Source organism: Verruconis gallopava, assembly GCF_000836295.1.
Source record: "Verruconis gallopava strain CBS 43764 unplaced genomic scaffold supercont1.41, whole genome shotgun sequence".
NCBI classification, from domain to species: domain Eukaryota; kingdom Fungi; phylum Ascomycota; class Dothideomycetes; order Venturiales; family Sympoventuriaceae; genus Verruconis; species Verruconis gallopava.
In genome coordinates, this window is record NW_015622177.1 from 151203 (window position 1) to 168587 (window position 17385).

The window sequence follows — 17385 nt, forward strand, 5'->3', positions numbered from 1 at the left end:
GACACCGCGGCAATGAGCGGGCCCGCGCCTGGCTGTATTGCACGGTCGTGTTGTTGGGTGTTCCTGGCCTTGTGTTTCCCTTCCCTCGGGGCCCCTGTGCTTTGGCCCGGCTGTGGTGCGTCTGGCGCTGGACTGTCCCCCCAAACCAGCTTTGCTCGCTGCGCCCGCCCACGCTCGCCCCCCCCCGACGCTCCCAAGACGCCGCCGTCTCCTCGCTCGTCCCATCTCGTCTCGCCCATCCCTCCGTCCAAACCCACCACCCATCTGTACAGCGTGCATTTCCATTCACATTCCCATATCCATCAGGCGCGTCCAATTCTTACGAGCTCCCGCACATCGCACCGAGACTCGCTTTGTCCGATCCTGCACACCGCTGTTAGCCACGCACGGCAAATCCAGGAACGCATCGCGCGCTAGGCCCCGACTAGCTCGACCACTCTTCGCGCACCAGCGCAGTCCGTCGCCAGCGGCAACGGCTGCGAGCTCTCCTCCTTGATTCAACACTCTCACGCTCGCACACACACACATACACTCCCACCCATCCACACCACACTCGTACTCACGCACGCACGCACACCTCCTGCCCACGCCCACACGCTCTCATACACACGCGGACATCCACGTCCCCTCTCCCCTTCCTCGCCTTTGCGCCAGAGAGCGCGCTCGCGGAGGCAGCTGCTGTACAACGACACCTGCACACCAACCATGTCGCAATACGGCAAATTTTTCGACTTCTGCAGAGACTCCGGCAGCAAGTTTTCCACCATTCCAGGTTCGTGCTTTCCCCTTCGCTTTGATTTCCGCCATCGACCGCACTGTGCCCAGAGAGCTGACCAGATTCTGTTTTCGCAGTGTGCAATGTACGTGCTTTGACGCCAACCACGACGTGCCATCGTCCCTTCCGCCGTGCGTCGATGCTAATGTGATTGTCCAGCTCTTCAATGAGTCGCCTGCGCGATCAGGAAGCTCGGCCGCTGGCTTTGGTGGCTGCGACCTCACAGGCATCGGTCTCAGTAATGGCCGCGAGCTCGCAAACCTAGGTCCGTAGCAGCCCAATTGCGCCGCCGCTCACCTGCGTATCCTGCAAACGCGAGCTAACCCGACAAAAGGTTCCATCCTGCTCGATGGCATCGCCATCTTGGTCACCATTGCCTTGCTTTTCTTCTCCAATCGGAAACGTGCAGCGGTCGGCAGAAGGTACGACTCCTCCAACACGGGCATCCGTTATGCCAGCCGTAGTGCTGCGTTCTTTGATGTTGACAAATGCGCTACAGAGAGATGCAATACTTCCTCTTCGGCTACCTGGTCATCTCCATCTGCGAAATCTTCACCATTGGCGGCTTCCCGCTCAACGGCGCCGTTCGACGCGCCTTCACCGCTGTGCACATTGCCGCCGTCGTCGCCACTGCCTGGGTATTGCTGCTCAATGCCATTGTCGGCTTCCAGATCATGGAGGATGGCACCTTCGTGTCAATGGCGCTGGTTATCGGCTCTTCTCTGGCCTTCGTCATCGGCGTCGGTTACATTGCCCTTGACACTGCCTTCAAATGGACCGGCTACTGGGACTCGACGCTCAGCCCGCCCAACAGAGCTTACGCCTTGTACACGTTGTACTTGCTGGCCCCCCTCGTTTTCATTGCCTTCTACTTCATTCTCGAAGCGTACCTTGTGGTTGTTATTCTGGGTGAACGAAGACCGTTACGTGAGTAATCTGTCAACATCCACAGTTTGCGCACCTTGGCTAATTCGCTTCCTTCAGTCTACTTGATAACTGCAGGTCTTCTCTTCGCCATCGGCCAGATCTTCCAATTCGTAATATCGGTCCACATCTGCAACGGCACGCATGGCAAGATCAACGGGGGCATGTTCGAGTCGCTCTTTACGCTACTTGCTGTCGTCATGGTTTGGGTGTTTTGGTCGAGCATAACGGAGGACGATTGGCCCACCGCCGGTACTCCAGGCTACTCATAACCCCTTCTCTGTGATTTCCCTGCGGGAATCCCGAAGAGGGAACGCACATCCAACTCGCTCCGGAAAAAAAAAATTCATCTCTTCACGCAAGCACACGCAAACGCAGTTGCCATATCTTACTTCTTAATTCTAATTTCTGATGAACCGACTTTTTTTTTTGTGCTAGTGGGCTGATTGTTTTTGCGCTTTGGATGCAGATTCGGAAGACATCGCGAGTCCGTACGGCGAGTTAAACCACCGATACAACCGCAAGCACCAGAAGAACGTGGTGGGAAGGAGCGCAACTGGAATGCCAGAGCATCGGAGGAGGACGAAGCTGGTAATGTGTTGGGCGTGGACGAGCAGGTGTGCTAGGGGCAAGAAGCGGATCAGATCGAGCGTGGACGAAGTTGCAACTCTGCGACGACTCACGGCATCGCGCACGACAATTCACCCAGATGGGGCGGAGGTCAACAGGGTCGGCATGTCGAGCATGTCCAATATGTCCAACGTGTCTGAGCGTTTTGTGATGGCCGATCTGCAACGTCATTCTGTGGCACGGTTTCCACAAATCACACAGCTCGATGGGTACGTTTCGGAAGTATCCCATACTCGCTTTAGCACCGGCAGCGTATCCCATCCACAAGCCTCGGAAGCTAATCTCTTCGACGAAAAATTAAAGCGAAGAACGCGTGTTTCGGATGAAACACTCGATTGTGACGTAGAGGAATGGAAGGCGCCTCCGTTCCCTCCGGAACCAAACCCGATGATTGTTCAAACCGTGTTCCAGCAAACGCTCTTTAGTGAGCGAGGACCAGCAGATGTTCCGTTACCTCCACCGACACCTGATGAGTCCTGTGCCATTCCAGATCCATGCTCCCGGAGCCCGAAAACCCCTCCAGGAGAGCCACCTTCACAGCTCTCACAATGGATGAAGGATCGCGTGTGCTTGCATGATGCGCACCTCGCCAATAGAGCTTTGGAGCTGCACAGGAAACTTCCAGAGACCCAAACGCCAACATCCTGCAATCTACCTTCGACGACATTTACGCCACGAGAACGCGTGACGCAGGTCAACTCGTTGATGCTTTCCCCTGACCTCCGTCGACCGTCCAACACGATCTACGGGGTGGCACAGGTTCCTCCCCTTCAAGACCACCGCGAATGCGAAGCTTCGATCTTAGAATCACTTTTTCAATACGGCCTGCATCAGAGGGCCAGACGCATAAGATCCACTATACGGACCTCATTCACTCCTGATAGTCTACCCTCTGTTGGCGAGCGTCCCATACGGTGGTGGCATGAGCATGCAGGCGGCCAGAGCGAGAGCAGCGACGGCGAGGCATCCGTGGGAGAGCGGCCATGGCCGAGGTGGTGGAGGCGTATGAGTCTTGTAAGCAGGACTCGAGCAGCGGCACGGGTTCAGCTTTTTCCGTACTCCATAGTTCCGTCTGTCCCTCTGACGAGAGAGACACAAGTCCGTGCACCATCACCACCACAAAACCAAGGACATGTTCCGTCCAGCGTGTTTCCGCGTAAGCATATTGCGAGTGAAGATTCTGTGGGTGAATATGAGTGGTTTGATCCGGACGCGATTGGTATTGCTCTTTGATTAGTCTCTAGCTGTTTCATGCCGTCTTTGTATTCTTTCGGACCTTGGGTCTTCTTTGCGTTCTTTCTTACGAGCACCGAAGCAACGATTGGATGCATGGCATGAGGTAGCATGCGTTTTTGATTTGCATTTTTTTTTCGGGCAGTACGGGATATGCTCTGGCCTTTTGAGGCTTGCAGTTCTGACGTCTTCAATATACCCAGCTTAGCAATAGCATACACGCATACTCCGTACATCAGCCTTGGAAACCTATACTTTACTTGCGCCCAGGTTGGATGAATGAAGAGCGGCAACATTTGCTGCCTGTGTTGATTGAATAGGAGAGTCCTCAAATTAATATGGTCTTTAAAAAGAAGGCTTGGATGATCATTCAAACAAGTAGACAGCCATGTTCATCTCACTTCACGATTCCGTTTCGCAAAGTGTCTTAAGGCGGGACATGAGGCTGAATCATGTGATTCCGTGTTCAATCGATCTTTTTAGTTTTAGTCCCGCTGCTATGGACGTCACTGGCTATTTGAAGTTTGGAGAACTATCTGGGCACAGCTCGCCCACCTTAAAAACCTGTGTTGCGATTCTTCTCCCATACTCTGACTTCATATACCTGAAAAGCAAATAATTTGGTGTGTCTCATTCACAGTCATTGTATGATAGGTTTACAAAGGCTTGCTCAACTGTATCTCACCACATTCCGCACACAACGACGCCTCGGCCGCGAGTGTAACAATGGCAGACTCCGACGGTGAATATATGCAATCAGATGACGACGACATCTCAGTTCGCGATGGACGCACAGGCACGAGGAGGAACAGACCAGCTGAGCGCGCAGCGTGGGAGGCGAGCGTGCAGGAAAGAGAGAAGCCAATGTTGGGCGCTGGGATGACTGGTGGAATTGGCGGCAACCTGAGGCTGCAAAGAGAGGAACGTATGCGAGGGAGGTGAGTTCGCTACGGTTATACATTTCTCAGCGGAGGAAGTGGTTACAAATTGTTAAGATCCTCACAACGGGCGTGTCTGTCGAGGAAGAACGGCACATAGTAACGAGCTCACAGACTGCGGCAGGATACGCAGCCCTTTCAACGGGGCATCATCCGCCATGTTGTCCTTATCCTCGACTTATCCGAAGCCATGCTGGAGAAAGACTACCGACCGGGCAATCGCTTCGTCGTCACCTTGCGGTACGCGCAGGAGTACGTTCGCGAATTCTTTGAGCAGAATCCCATATCGCAGATGTGTGTGCTGGCCATGCACGACGGCATATGCGTGCGTGTGAGCGAGATGAGTGGCAATCCGAACGATCATGTCGCCGCCATCCAGGGCTTGCGAATCGGCCGCAACATGCGCGAGCCGCTGGGCAGCCCAAGCCTGCAGAACGCGTTGGAGATGGCGCGAGCGAGCCTGTACCACACACCTAAACACGGCACCAGAGAGGTGGTCATCACGATGGGCGCGCTGCTCACAGTTGACCCGGGCGACATTCATGAGACGATTCGCAACTGCGTAAAGGACAGGCTAAGGGTGCAGATCATAGGCATGTCAGGACGACTGAAGATATGCACGGAGATATGCCAGAGAACGAACGCGGGCGACGAGAACACGTACACGGTCGCGCTGGATCAGATGCACTTTCGCGAGCTGCTGCTGGCGACCACCACGCCGCCTGCGATACGCAAGGAGGAAGATTTGGAGGCGAACAAGGCGTCGCTGCTCATGATGGGCTTTCCATCTCGCATCGAGGAGGAGGTAGCAAGCCTATGCGCGTGCCATTCGCAGCTCTCAAGAGGCGGATATCGCTGTTCGAGGTGCATGGCTAAGGTCTGCAGTCTGCCGCAGACGTGTCCGTCGTGCAGCCTGACGCTCATCTTATCCACGCATCTGGCACGATCGTATCATCATCTTTTCCCTTTGCGAAATTGGATTGCCGTGTCGTGGAAGCGCGCACGCGAGGTTGGCAGCTTGCAATGTCGCGGGTGCCTCATCAAGCTCCCAGAGCCGCCTGATCCTTCGGAGCAAACGGAGGCAGAGGAGAGTGCGCAGGACGAGGCCATAGTGAGACGCAAGGCAAGGGAAGAGCGGGCGGCCAGCGAGAGCTCCAGGTACGAGTGTCAGGCCTGTGGCAGCCACTTCTGTGTCGACTGCGACTTGTTCTGTCACGAAGTCGTGCACAACTGCCCCGGGTGCCTTGGCGGAGCCTCAAAGTTCCAGACGCACAACCTCAAAGGAAAGGACAAGTCGAGGGAGAATGGGGATGTGGCAATGACAAATGGACATTGAGCAGATGCGAAAACTTTGACCGTGAGCAGACGAGAGAGAGAGAGAAAGGGAAAAACAAGGGGGGGGGGTAAAATAGGAATGAAAACAGATGAGAAGCCGGTCAGCGTGACGACAACTTTTTGTGTATCTGTATAGATATATACCCGGATCAAGGACTTAGAAAAAGGCTTTGAAAACTTATCATCGACGAGCCTAAACAGTTTGGAGGTCGATTATCACAAAATCGCCATAAGGAGAGAGAATCTTAGGGCCGAGTGCCACCAATGTTCATCAGACTTTTTGTGTCAGTGCCAACAAAGGAGCACATTCCAGATGAAAAAAATCGTTTCACATTGGCTATCCGACTGTGTGCGGTTGCACACCCTGTCTTACTTGTAACTTGTGCGGATTAAATCATACCGTCCTAAAGAGAGATTTGACTACCAATTCCAGCATACTGAAGTAAAGTATGATGCTCGAGACAGGAATTCGAGCTTTATAACCTAAGCATCTTCAAGGCTTCTTACAGCTTGGAGCCAGCCAGGCCCGGGGTCTCCTCGATCCTGAACACGTACTTGACGGCGCTCGCCTTGCCTGCCTTCAGGTTGGACAGGCCGGTCTGCAGACCGTGAAGGCCGCCGGGCACAACCTCGAAGGGGTGGCCGTTGAACCAGCCGTCGAGGAGGCCGCTCTCGAAGAACTTGTACATGATCGCGCCGAAGGTCTGGTCGCCCAGCCGGCCGCGGAGCTTCTTCTCACCCTTGAGGCCCGGGTAACGGTCGGAGTGAACCTTGCCGACCTGGGTGAAGAACTTGTGGAAGGAGTCGGGCACGCCCTCGTAGCGCTTGCGGGCCAGCACGACGGCGAGCTTGCCCCTGTCGCGATCGAAGACGTGCATCAGGTTCTGGAAGCTGCCCTTGTCGCTGACGGCGTCGAAGGCGTACAGCAGCTTTTCGCCGGCCAGCGCGGCGCGGAGGCCCGCGACGACGGCGGCGTCGCCCGCGCGGTAGTCGACGATGGTGTCGCCGCGCGAGCGGTCGATCAGCGTCTCGACGTAGCCGGCGCCCCTGCCCGCCACGCAGATGATCGGGTGAATGTTGGACAGGGCGGCCAGCTTGACGGCGAACGCGCCCACGGCGCTCGCCGCGCCGTACACGACCAGCGGCAGCCGCTCCTGCGCCGGCAGCCACGGCACCGGCAGGCCCAGCCGCTGGTACAGCCCCAGCGCCGCCGTCATGCCCGCCAGCGGGATCGTCGCGCCCTCCTCGAACGACACGCCCGCCGGCAGGTGGAACGTCGTCGCCTCCGGCGCAACGCCGTACTCGCCAAACGCCCCGTACGGCGTCAGCATCTCGTGGAACGCCGCGACGCGGTCGCCCGGCTTGAAGTTGGTCACGTCCGCGCCGACGGAGTGCACGATGCCCGCAATGTCGTCGCCCTGCGTCGTGCCCGGGGCTATACTTGAGCAAAACAAGAACATCAGCGCCTCTTCTTTCTTTCTTTCTTTCTTTCTTTCTCTCTCTCTCCCCCCTTCTCACAGGCCAAGTCGCTCCACGTCCTTCTTTTTCTTCTCCCTCCTCCCTCTCCTCCCCGCCCTTCTCTCCTCTTCCTTTCCTTTTGCCATTTCGAGGCTAGCCCTCACGCGTCCCATGTACAAGCGGGGAGAGAATGAGATAAGAGAGGGAAGCGCAAAGGGGAGGGAGAAGGAAGGTGGATTATACGAACGCACATCTTTCTGCAATGGCCCAGTCCTTGGGGTTGGACCCGCACACGACCACTTTGATAATCAAGTAATTTGGACCTGGCAGCTCGGGGAAAGGCACGTCCTCGATGGTGACCTTGGGTCCCGGATGCACTCTCGCTTCCTTCATTCTCGTACTTGCTGTTCCGTTTCAAAGGAGGAAAAAAAAAAAAATAAAGGAAACTCTGAAGATTGAGCAACGAGAGGAGGACGCGAGGCGAAGCGCCAGAGAGGCAAAGTAAAATGGGACTATGCGACTCTGATTTGCGTCACGAGTCTTGGGTGTCTCGCCCGTCGTGCGGAAGCGTCGTTTTTTGCCATTTAACCTCGCCCTCCCTACTCTTCTTCCCCCTCACGCCAGCAGGCCGCGTAGTGCTCCCAGCCATGCAGACAACATCAATCACCATCAGACGACTCGTCAAGATGAGGTGCATGTGTTCGGATCTGATAAGTTCCCTCGGGTGGGTTATCCTGAACCTCGGCCCCGTCAGATTAAACAACGACCAATTTGGGACCGGGAGGGAACAGAACGGGGGGCCGTGTGGTGGGTGGATAAAAAAGGCGGTTTGGTGCGGCCTTGACGGCCAGTAAGCTGTCGGACTGGATTGTCGTAGCGACACACTTGTGATGTCGTCCGTCCCCCTCCCGGGTAACTCTTCTTTAGACATACGTCAACTGTATACGGGCTTTCTCCCTTTCTACAAAAAAAAAAGCCGATCGTAAATGGGGCGTCGTTGGCATGAGTCCTGCGCGAAATTCTGTGTGACCAGCTTTCGGGCGTGAGGATGAGATGGATACCTCGGATGCTCTTTATCCGCCTAAAACACGCAGAACTTACGTCCGCCCACACACTGGTCTGCACGAAACTTACCTCATAAGCACGAACACGGTAAAGACGACGTGGGCACGAGCTGTGTAAAGTATGTCCTCCGTGTTGCAAAATATCCGCTTGCTAACTTATATCAAGCATGACAATCAGTAATCGACTGACATAAAGAAAACGCCGTCACCCAGCCTGGCCCATTTCCCCCACCCCACGGATCTTACCACGTATCAAAGCGCGTAAAAACTCGCGACCGTCAAGAGAGCTGATGAGAGCAGCAGAGATCCTACACCCCTTCATAACCTCCTCAAATCAAGCAAACGCCAACCCAATGCATCGCTTTCAGCGTTAAAATATCAGCGTAGGAACATCACACGAAAAGGATGTGAAAATATATACAAGCTTAGAGCGTCTTCCATGGATCGTAAGAATAAAAAAGAAAAAGAAAATGAAGTATGTACTGAGGAGGGCGAAAGGCAAGAGAACGCTTGCATCCTGCCCGAAGAGGGGAAGAGTTTGCAGCACCCTACGACTGGTCTTGGAACGAACGCGCACGCTCTCGCTAGGCGACGGCCTGTCGCCCGCGAACAAACTTGTTAGACGTGTGGATGGGTCGCCTTTTTGAGCTTGAAATCAGGAAGGTAGTCGAACCAGTCCTTTTCAGGGTTGTACCTGTATGCCTTGAACTCGACTCCGTATGGCTTCGGCTCGAGACTGTACAACATGCCCAATGGACAGTCCAGGTCAGCGACATTGTCCCTGCTCAGGCCCATGAAGTAGGCGAGCAGTACGCGCGCAACAGAGCGGTGAGTGATGAGCAGACAGTGATCCGTCATACGCTCGAGCTCAACGATTACGGGTCGCAGGCGATTGATGACGTCGAGATAACCCTCGCCACCGGGTCCAGGGTAGCGGTACTGCAGCTTGTCGTGCTCGCGCAGCTTATACTCGTCGGCGTAGTGGGTGCGGATCTCCTCGTACGTCATGCCCTCCATGAGACCGGCGTTGAGCTCGTCCAACATACGCATCTGCTTGATTTCATAATCCTCCTCGTCGAAAAACTCGGCCGACTGAATGCTGCGCTTCAGCATGGACGTCCATACGCAGAAATTGCGAGTCTGTTCCTCCTGTTCGTCACCTAGGGGGCTGAAGTGCGGGTTAGGCGGCGTGTGATCACCCGGATGCGGCGGGAAATGCGTGTTGGCGGCCTTGTCCTGCTGTCTTACTTCCCACGCCTTGCGCTCGTGGTCGACGAAGCGAGCAAGCGCGGCGGCGTACTTGCGCCCGTTCTCGGTAAGGCCTGAGTCGCCGCCAATCTTGCCTGCCCGATTATCCTCGGACTCGCCATGCCGCGTGATCCAGATCTGACGGGGTGCGAGGTTGAAGTTGAGAAGATAATAGGCAGCCTGAGAGGAGAGGAAGCCGCGGATCTGGTGAGTGATGACCTTGCGGCCCACGTCGATCATCTTGATGTACGGCATGTTGTTACGCTCTTCGTAGTCGCCAAGCGGAACGTACTTCTTCTCGTACTGCTCGACACGTTTCTTGAAGTCGGCAAGCGACGCAACAGGATCCTTGTCCTTGTAGTCCGGACCGGACAGTTTCAGGCGCATGTTAGCCTCGAGCAGAGTCTGATCCTCGCACACGCTTTCCAGGAACAGAACGTTCAGCTCCTTGCCGGCCTTCTGGCGTATGCGCTCCATAACCATCTTTCTTCTCGAGATGGTACTGTTTGTAGCGTCGAGGATGCCGACGGAGCCATTGCCGTATAGAATGTAGTCGAGGAGCTCGTCCAACGTCTCGGACGCGCACTGCTCACGTATCAAGGCGGCCTCTCGATTAGCGGGGTCAAAGAAGTCGGCGGTGTGCTCGCTCATCGGATCGTGGTGTACGGCCGTTCCGGGGTTATCCAGAGTGCCGGAACTGCCTGGAGCTGGCTTGTCAACTTTGGGCTGCACCTCCGCTACACCCGGAGAACCCGTTCCGTTGGCCTGGACGGCCTCAACAGCGCCAGTCAAGCTCAAGGTAGGTATGGGCGGAGTTGGCACCTGGCCATTAATAAGGATGTGGGCGGCTACATGCGGAGGGCTCATCTCGCGCGTGGCATGATCCGGACCACCCGCAGCCGCGCTGGGCTCGGCGTGGCTTGCGAACTTCCGCCTCTTCTCGCCGACGTTGAAGATCATGGTGTCGTGCTGCAGCCAGTTCAAGTAACGAGCCATCTTCTTGGTGATGTAGCTCTTGCCACGGGCGGGCAGACCCACCATGACGATGACGAGCTTGGAGCCTACATCGCGCTGGGCTATCCTGCCATCTGGCGAGACCTTGGACTTTGTGAGGCCCGGTATGTCAAGAGTTGTGGGTCGAATTCTGGGTGTGGAGGCGGCCGAGCTCGATCTCATCGCAGGTCTGCGAAGCGCATCGCAAGTCAGCATGATTTTCGCCGCCATTGACGGCGGCAGCTGTGTGCACAAGCGGGCAACGACTCGGACACTCACATTCTAGGCGTGGTAGGAAGAGACGGCTCGGGCGTGTCGCTCAAGGCCGGACCCACGCCATCCTTTGACGCTCTCAGCGACTCAGGCGCAAACCTGGGGCGGGGCTTCAAGTGCTGGTGGTGCAGCTGCTGGGCATCCTGGCGGCCATCCGGATCGTCGAGTCCGTTGATGGGAGCTGCGGGCGGCCGGACTTCCGGTGCCGGGCTTGCAGTATCGGAGCCGATGGCAGTCGACGGGTCAGGGTCGCGGTGGGCAATGTTGCTCATAAGTACCGACTTGGCGTAGACGGAGAGCTGGCTCTGCTTGCGCGGATGCGGCGCAGGTGTCGCGGTGGCAGCCGTGATGGAAGTCAGACTGGTGGGAGAAGGAAGGGGACGATGGGGGGCGCGGGTGTGGTCGAGGATGTTGTCAGAGACATTGTGAGGCATGGTCGTCGACTCAGAGTAATTTTCTGGTCCGAAAAGCGGTAGTTCGGCGCGCAGAGCAAGGGTCGCAGCTGGGGCGCGTGGGCTGGTGCTGGGCGATGGCCCTTTGCCGTTTCTGTGCGCAGAAAAGGCCCACCCGCGTCCGTCGACCGCACCGACTGCGGCGGATTGCTTGATCGCTGTGCCAACCAGCCTGGACCGCCGGTCTGCAGGCGAGAGAGTAGACGAAGCGCAGCGTTGCGTGAGCCTGCGACGCGCTTACGGGCTAAGCCTCGTGTCCTCTCTCCTGCTGCTGCGGCGCTGAGCGAAGCCAGTCAGCCTGGGTGCGGTGGCCTAGTCTGCGAGGGGCAGAAAGCGCGAGCAAAGATAGTAACGGTGAGCAGCAGCCAAGCAACGCTGGGGAGAGAGGGATTGGCAGTCAGCAATCGTGGCGGACGGAGCGACGGCAGTGAGACGTGTCGCCGAGCACTTGTTGAGGAAATTGTGGAGGAGTGACGACGGAATAGTGGTACCTTTTTCTTCCCGGTGGCCAACGCGATGATCGGCCCAAGACGAGATGAGTATGGATCAAGGCGAGGCGCGCGCCGTGTGATCAAGAGAGAAGACACAGATCCAGAGACACACACTCTCGCACGCACACGAGAGAGGGAGGGAGGCAGGGAGAGAGGGAAAGGAGGAGGAGGAGGAGGGAGAGAGAGGGAGAGGGAGAAGAGCAAAGTCGAAACCAGAATCGTCCTGAACGGGTCTCGAGTCAACAAATTCCAGGAATCGAGGGGCCGCAGCGGTCGCAATTGCGCGCTCGCGCTCCAGGAAAAAAGTGGATGACCGATTGCAACGCTCAGGTGGGCAGCAGTGGGACGAAGCAACTTTGCGCCTATCGGCCGGCCAGGAGGCAGTTAGATAGTCTGCGACAGCTCGTGAGAGGCACGGCGGTCGGAATATGTAGAAGCAACAGAATTCCACAAGATGAACAGAGTCAGTCGAAGGTACATGCGCAGCCACGCCCAGCACGGCGACTTCCAGACACACGAGATGATCGCACGCGCAGCGCATGCACAGAGCGCGCAACGGGACACACAAGCAGAGCGGAGGCAGAGGCCAACTCGTCGCCGATCGCCTGACGGGACTCGCTTGGGCGTGATGTTGCATTTCTCCCTGGGCCCGTTGCTTCAGCGTTCTGCCACAGGCCAGCTCACTCGCCCTGGCACCGCTGCTGGTGCTGCCGACGCTCTTTGCTCGTCCGCGACCGTCTTGAGAGCTCCAGCGGCCGGGGCGGCCACTGAAGCGTCAAGCCCGACCAGACAGGCCAACCGGCGCTGACCGTGTCGTCCATCCCACGCCGGCGAGCTTCCAGGCCAGTCAATCCACCACGCCTAGCCTGGGCCGCGCTCAGCGGTTTGCGTCGCGCCCACGGAGCCGCGCACACAGCAGAGGAGAGCCGGGAACACGCCGCCCAGCCATGGCATCGCAGCGCGTACAATGCGTGGGGCCGCTCAAGCACCAGTCGGCGGCGCTCCTGTACCTCCGTTCCGTCCTCACGTCTCTGTGCTGCTGCGTGCAAACTTCGGATGCAGCCCCGTTGCCGAGAGATAAACAGAGGAAAAACCCATATCATCCCCCCTCTCCACCCGCCCGCCCCGATTCGGCTCAGCCTTGCGCGCCTTGGTGTGGGCGTGCATGCATACCTGCTTAGTGACGACTCGTACGTGCGACGCCGGCGCCCGTGGGCCCGATTGGCGACGTTGAGATCCCATGGCCCACAAGCTCCGGCTGTGTCCCAACGCGATCGTAGCAAGCTTCAAAACACTGTGCCGCTTCTTCACGAGCACAAGCACGGAATGTGCTGCTTTCTCTGCGGTGCACCGCGCATGTCTTCGCCACGGACCACGCCGGGATCCAACGGCCGCGTGCAGTCCAGCCACGTGATGACATCACTGCCTTCTGGCTCTGGTCACGTTCGAGCCTTGGCAACAGTTGTTTCTTCACACTCGCTGCCTCCCGTCTTGCATGCCTGTGATTTGTGCTACGTGACGCGTGTGTACGGACTGCCAAGCTAAACACTTAGATGTTGTTGCGCATGAGTTTTGTTACGGAAGTGTATCATGCCGCCAGCGCGTGCTGCCGCCCTGGCTTCTGCGGAAACTGCTACACACATACGATATGTACATATAAAGCCAAGCTTAGTGGTTAAGAGAAAAAAAAGGAAGAAAGTCTTTCCCTTCTTCCCGCTTCATGCCCATCGCTTCCTACACGCCTCCAGCTATCTTCACCCTCCACCGGTTTCAGGTCTGTAACTTGAGCGTGAGCACCAGAAGCGAGATGTACGCCCCCATGCTGAGTGCCGTCAAAACCGATACCACGTTGCCCGACGTGCGGAATTTCTTTCTGTTGAGGCCGTCTTCGCCCACCTCACTGAAAAATTGCCGATTGCCTTGCTGCCGCCGAAAAAGCGACGTGCAAAGTACGCCCGCACCGTACACGGCGAACAAGGCTCCGATGCTGTAAAACTCGCTCGTGAAGATCTTGAGCACCACCAGCGCGAAGCTGAACTGCCCCAGCGCCGTGCGAATGTACGCCCCTGTGACGCGGTTATGTCAGCGTCTCCGATAGCATCGGCACATCCCCCTCTCGGCCGTCGCCTTCCATGTAGCGCACGTGCGCGAGCGTACATATGGTAACGGACCGGTGCGGGGATGTGTGATGGAGATTTCGTGCCAAAGACGCACCTTCAAATGTCCTCTGTGCCGCACGTAACTCTATCAGCTCGTCTGAAGTGAGCTCGACCGAGCGAGCTCTGTGGAGGCGCAGGCGGTATCTATCCGCCGCATGTCGTCCCTACGCCACGCTCGTCTTAGCCAACTACCACTCGGCAGAGTCTGCGTCGTACGTCAAGCGCTCACCTCGAACATGGTCCGCCTGTCTGGTGTCCGTACGCTCCGTGCTCATGGGAGGACAAGTGCAGTCGGCATTCCGATGCCATGTCCAGAAATCTTGGCAGGGCCGTTTCCGATCATGTGCGGCTCCAAAGTGTCTTGAATGAGCGCGGAACCAGCGCGTCTGTGGCGTCTGTGGCGCTTGTGCGAGCCTAAATTTCTTTCTAGCATTCCTGCCTCGCAGGTGTCGGCGTCGATCTCAAAGCCAGCGTGCCTTGACTTGGCTGTGATAATTCGACTCGTGTGCAGTTGAAGAGTGACGGGATTTCGCAATCTGTAGTTCTACGTCTCAAACTCCCCGGCGTGTCTTTCAAGAAGAAGCTGATGTAGGCAGGCTGCATTAGCAAGTTCTAACCAACGGCCCTCCCCCATCCACAACACCCCCCCTTCTTACACCCACGCCCCCCCTGGTCCCCCCGCTGAACACCTTCTTCCAACGACGTTGTGATCCTCCCACGACCCCTCCCGATCGATTCAATTCAATCTTTCATCTCGCCTCACCGCGCCCATGTGCCATTGATCATCGCCTTCGCCTCTGAGAACATTCGATCAAATACAAGGCCAAGCACTGTTGGAGTCAATATTATCGCGACTGTGTAACCCAAGCTTCCAAAGGGTACTTTAGTGCGCTTGATCTATACCGCCTCAGATCCAAAGGCCGCGGGCGACAGTGTATCGTCTTCTTGTTGCTTTGCTGCCCTTCCCCAAGTCCATCTATCGGACCGTCTTTGACGAGCAGGGTGGCTATCTTTGCACGAGCCACGACCGCCTTCGAGCGGACAGTACAGATATCACTACTGCCTCACTTCCTGGCTCGCACCTCTTCAACTCCTTTTCTAGCCTCTGGACCACCGAACTCAGCTTTGCGTTTGATACAACACTGGTCGCTCCCCTTCCACGGCCAATCGCATATTCCTTTGCTCGCGGTGCAACCTTCGCGCCCAAGATACACAGCAGAAACGATGTCGGCGCCGTCCACGACGTCCTCTGCGAAGAGGAAACGGAACTCGGAGATGAAGTTCTACGCGGTGAAAGCGGGGCACAAGCCAGGAATCTATCACACATGGGCAGACTGCAAAGAGCAGATCACAGGATATAAAGGCGCCATCTGTGAGTAGTAGTTACACGACACGACAGAGCACACACTCGCTCTCACCCGCATGCATCTTCAAATCCTCTCGCGCTCACCTTCTTATGCAGCAAAGGACCAGCAAGGCTGACGCATAGCTTTTTCCTCAATCAGACAAATCATTCGTCTCGTTAACCGACGCCGAAGCCTACATCAAAGGTGACGACACTGTAGGCTCGCCGAACTCTACTCCCAAGAAGTACTATGCTATCCAGTGCGGTCGAGTGCCGGGGGTCTACACGGACTGGCCTTCTGCACAGAAACAGATCGTCGGCTGGATTAGACCCAAGCACAAGTCGTTCGCAACGCGTGCCGAGGCCGAGGCTTTCGTCGCAGAGGGTAACAAGCTTGCCGACCCAGTCAGCGTGTTTCCTCTCGAAACTTCTGCATCACCGACTGCAGGCGAAGAATCGCAAGAAGCAACCACAACCGCGGCGGGATCAGGTGTAGGTGCCACAGATGGCTCGGATTCGGCACCGCCGACCAAGAAGGCGAGGACGACGAAGCCAAAGGCGGCCGTGCAGGCGCCAGCTGGACCTGGGTTTGACTATCTCTCGCCAGATGCGGAGGATGGATTTGACAACAGGATCATTATGGACCCAGAGACGGGGCTGCTCCGGTACAAGACGCCAGCAGAACAGAGCGCCATGAAGCTTATGCCGAAGACGGAACATCATGGTGAAATGCTGCACATATGGACAGACGGGGCATGCATGGGAAACGGTAAAAATGGGTCAATTGGCGGCGTAGGGGTCTATTTTGGGCAGCACGATCCCAGGTATGCTTTCCCGTGTTCTAGTCCGAAATGATTGAGCATATTTGGAGCCTGCGTATGCTGATGGGGAAGCGAGCAGGAATGTGTCCGAGCCGCTCGTCGGTAGACAGACCAACAATCGCGCGGAACTGACCGCATTGAAGCGCGCGCTCAACATCGCGCCTTTGAACAGGCCCGTCACGATTCACACGGACAGCAGCTATGCCATCAACTGCGTGACGAAATGGTATATCAACTGGCGTAAGCGCGACTGGAGAAACGCGCAGGGCAAGCCCGTCGAGAACAGGGACCTCATCGAGGAGATTCTGGATCTTGTCGACGTTCGCCACCAGTGCGGCTTCATCACTCAATTTGACTGGGTCAGGGGCCACGCTGGGCACGTCGAGAACGAAGCCGCCGACCGACTAGCTGTCGAAGGTGCGATGGAGAACAAGAGGAAGGGTGCTTCCGAGGGCAATGGAGGCCCTGAGTCTGCCGTGGCCGAGGATGAGTTTGGGGAGGATGTCTTCGCCGACGCGCAGGAGGAATTGGGGACGGTGTGGAAGTGAGCAGAGACAAAGAGCCTCGCTCGTTTCTTACCTTTTCATACTCAAACTTTTGTCCAATTATGGGTTTGAGCAAGGTATAGCTGCTCTGGCTTAGAGGGCTTACTCTTCGTGCCTAGGAGCTCGGGCTGCAAGGAAAATTACGAACCGGGTACGCGGCATTTGGCTCTCTTGAAGGTTCGGGCAAAAGAAGAGATAATTGGACTTATGGGAAAAAGATTGGGTTCAGGGTTGAAAATTCAAGAAAAGGCGTCCTTTCTTCATTTTCTTCATCATCTGCCACCACACACGATTCGAAGGCAGGAGAGGTCACACCGCACCTTTTGTGCCTTCGCCGCTCTGATATGACGGACAGGGTAGTGGACGAAGACGGACATGTCGATGCGAGAGGCCGCACTGCTACACGCATACACAATCGAGACCTAGTCTCACCATAGCATAGCTGATTTCATGTCACAGTCGTGTACCAGAGGCGGCTGCCTGTGCACACACGTTACAACTGCGGAACCGACAAATCGGAATAGTAATTACGTTCTGTGCAAATTTGCAAACCTTGTCGACTTGTTCCCGAACTGTGCATGCTGTTGAACGACGTCCGACGCAGAATCGCTCATGCCAGCCGATCCTACTGAGCACGGCAAAATCGTGCACAGGGAGTCGACGGAGCTGGGGGAGAAGTCTTTCGGAGTGCGATCTGGACT

At 56.5% G+C, this 17385-nt stretch overlaps 8 protein-coding genes across 10 annotated transcripts; 4 read left to right on the forward strand and 4 right to left on the reverse strand.

Moving 5' to 3' along the window:
- Positions 1-705: 705 nt before the first annotated feature.
- Positions 706-1971, forward strand: PV09_08471 (uncharacterized protein; the record flags this gene model as incomplete). The annotated part of the gene is made up of 6 exons (XM_016362380.1): positions 706-772; positions 853-860; positions 935-1040; positions 1110-1197; positions 1275-1702; positions 1760-1971. The coding sequence occupies 6 exons, from the start codon at positions 706-708 to the stop codon at positions 1969-1971; spliced, it is 909 nt and encodes a 302-aa protein (XP_016209828.1).
- A 289-nt stretch (positions 1972-2260) lies between these two features.
- PV09_08472 (uncharacterized protein) lies at positions 2261-3562 on the forward strand (the record flags this gene model as incomplete). The annotated part of the gene is made up of 1 exon (XM_016362381.1): positions 2261-3562. One exon carries the CDS (start codon positions 2261-2263, stop codon positions 3560-3562), a length of 1302 nt encoding a protein of 433 aa, XP_016209829.1.
- Positions 3563-4088: 526 nt separating this feature from the next.
- Positions 4089-6111, forward strand: PV09_08473 (uncharacterized protein). The gene is made up of 2 exons (XM_016362382.1): positions 4089-4500; positions 4615-6111. The coding sequence occupies exons 1-2, from the start codon at positions 4289-4291 to the stop codon at positions 5834-5836; spliced, it is 1434 nt and encodes a 477-aa protein (XP_016209830.1). The 5' UTR covers positions 4089-4288; the 3' UTR covers positions 5837-6111.
- PV09_08474 (uncharacterized protein) lies at positions 5942-7686 on the reverse strand (the record flags this gene model as incomplete). Its single annotated transcript, XM_016362383.1, has 2 exons — positions 5942-7270; positions 7545-7686. The coding sequence occupies 2 exons, from the start codon at positions 7684-7686 to the stop codon at positions 6339-6341; spliced, it is 1074 nt and encodes a 357-aa protein (XP_016209831.1). The 3' UTR covers positions 5942-6338.
- A 139-nt stretch (positions 7687-7825) lies between these two features.
- Positions 7826-8224, reverse strand: PV09_08475 (uncharacterized protein; the record flags this gene model as incomplete). The annotated part of the gene is made up of 1 exon (XM_016362384.1): positions 7826-8224. The coding sequence occupies one exon, from the start codon at positions 8222-8224 to the stop codon at positions 7826-7828; it is 399 nt and encodes a 132-aa protein (XP_016209832.1).
- Positions 8225-8471: 247 nt separating this feature from the next.
- PV09_08476 lies at positions 8472-11991 on the reverse strand. 3 transcript variants are annotated; one of them, XM_016362386.1, is made up of 3 exons: positions 11815-11991; positions 10878-11698; positions 8472-10788 (listed from the first exon to the last, which is right to left on the reverse strand). In XM_016362386.1, the coding sequence occupies exons 2-3, from the start codon at positions 11303-11305 to the stop codon at positions 8976-8978; spliced, it is 2241 nt and encodes a 746-aa protein (XP_016209834.1). In that variant the 5' UTR covers positions 11306-11698; positions 11815-11991; the 3' UTR covers positions 8472-8975. The 3 variants fall into 3 exon arrangements, with proteins under 3 accessions (XP_016209834.1, XP_016209833.1, XP_016209835.1); XM_016362385.1 differs by having other exon boundaries at positions 10878-11991; XM_016362387.1 differs by having other exon boundaries at positions 8472-11991.
- A 1342-nt stretch (positions 11992-13333) lies between these two features.
- PV09_08477 (uncharacterized protein) lies at positions 13334-14296 on the reverse strand. Its single transcript, XM_016362388.1, has 3 exons — positions 14203-14296; positions 14029-14137; positions 13334-13880 (listed from the first exon to the last, which is right to left on the reverse strand). The coding sequence occupies exons 1-3, from the start codon at positions 14209-14211 to the stop codon at positions 13585-13587; spliced, it is 414 nt and encodes a 137-aa protein (XP_016209836.1). The 5' UTR covers positions 14212-14296; the 3' UTR covers positions 13334-13584.
- A 353-nt stretch (positions 14297-14649) lies between these two features.
- PV09_08478 (uncharacterized protein) lies at positions 14650-17227 on the forward strand. Its single transcript, XM_016362389.1, has 3 exons — positions 14650-15345; positions 15479-16142; positions 16219-17227. The coding sequence occupies exons 1-3, from the start codon at positions 15198-15200 to the stop codon at positions 16685-16687; spliced, it is 1281 nt and encodes a 426-aa protein (XP_016209837.1). The 5' UTR covers positions 14650-15197; the 3' UTR covers positions 16688-17227.
- The last annotated feature ends 158 nt before the right edge of the window (positions 17228-17385 follow it).

Coding starts and splice junctions, on each gene's coding strand:
- PV09_08473 (XM_016362382.1), top strand. CDS start 4,289: ATGGCAGACTCCGACGGTGAATATATGCAATCAGATGACGACGACATC. Junction 4,501..4,614: donor GAGGAACGTATGCGAGGGAG/GTGAGTTCGCTA, acceptor ACGAGCTCACAG/ACTGCGGCAGGATACGCAGC.
- PV09_08476 (XM_016362386.1), bottom strand. CDS start 11,305: ATGCCTCACAATGTCTCTGACAACATCCTCGACCACACCCGCGCCCCC. Junction 10,789..10,877: donor CTTCCTACCACGCCTAGAAT/GTGAGTGTCCGA, acceptor TGCGCTTCGCAG/ACCTGCGATGAGATCGAGCT.
- PV09_08477 (XM_016362388.1), bottom strand. Junction 13,881..14,028: donor GGCACAGAGGACATTTGAAG/GTGCGTCTTTGG, acceptor ACCGCGTCACAG/GGGCGTACATTCGCACGGCG.
- PV09_08478 (XM_016362389.1), top strand. CDS start 15,198: ATGTCGGCGCCGTCCACGACGTCCTCTGCGAAGAGGAAACGGAACTCG. Junction 15,346..15,478: donor AGGATATAAAGGCGCCATCT/GTGAGTAGTAGT, acceptor TTCCTCAATCAG/ACAAATCATTCGTCTCGTTA. Junction 16,143..16,218: donor TTTGGGCAGCACGATCCCAG/GTATGCTTTCCC, acceptor GGAAGCGAGCAG/GAATGTGTCCGAGCCGCTCG.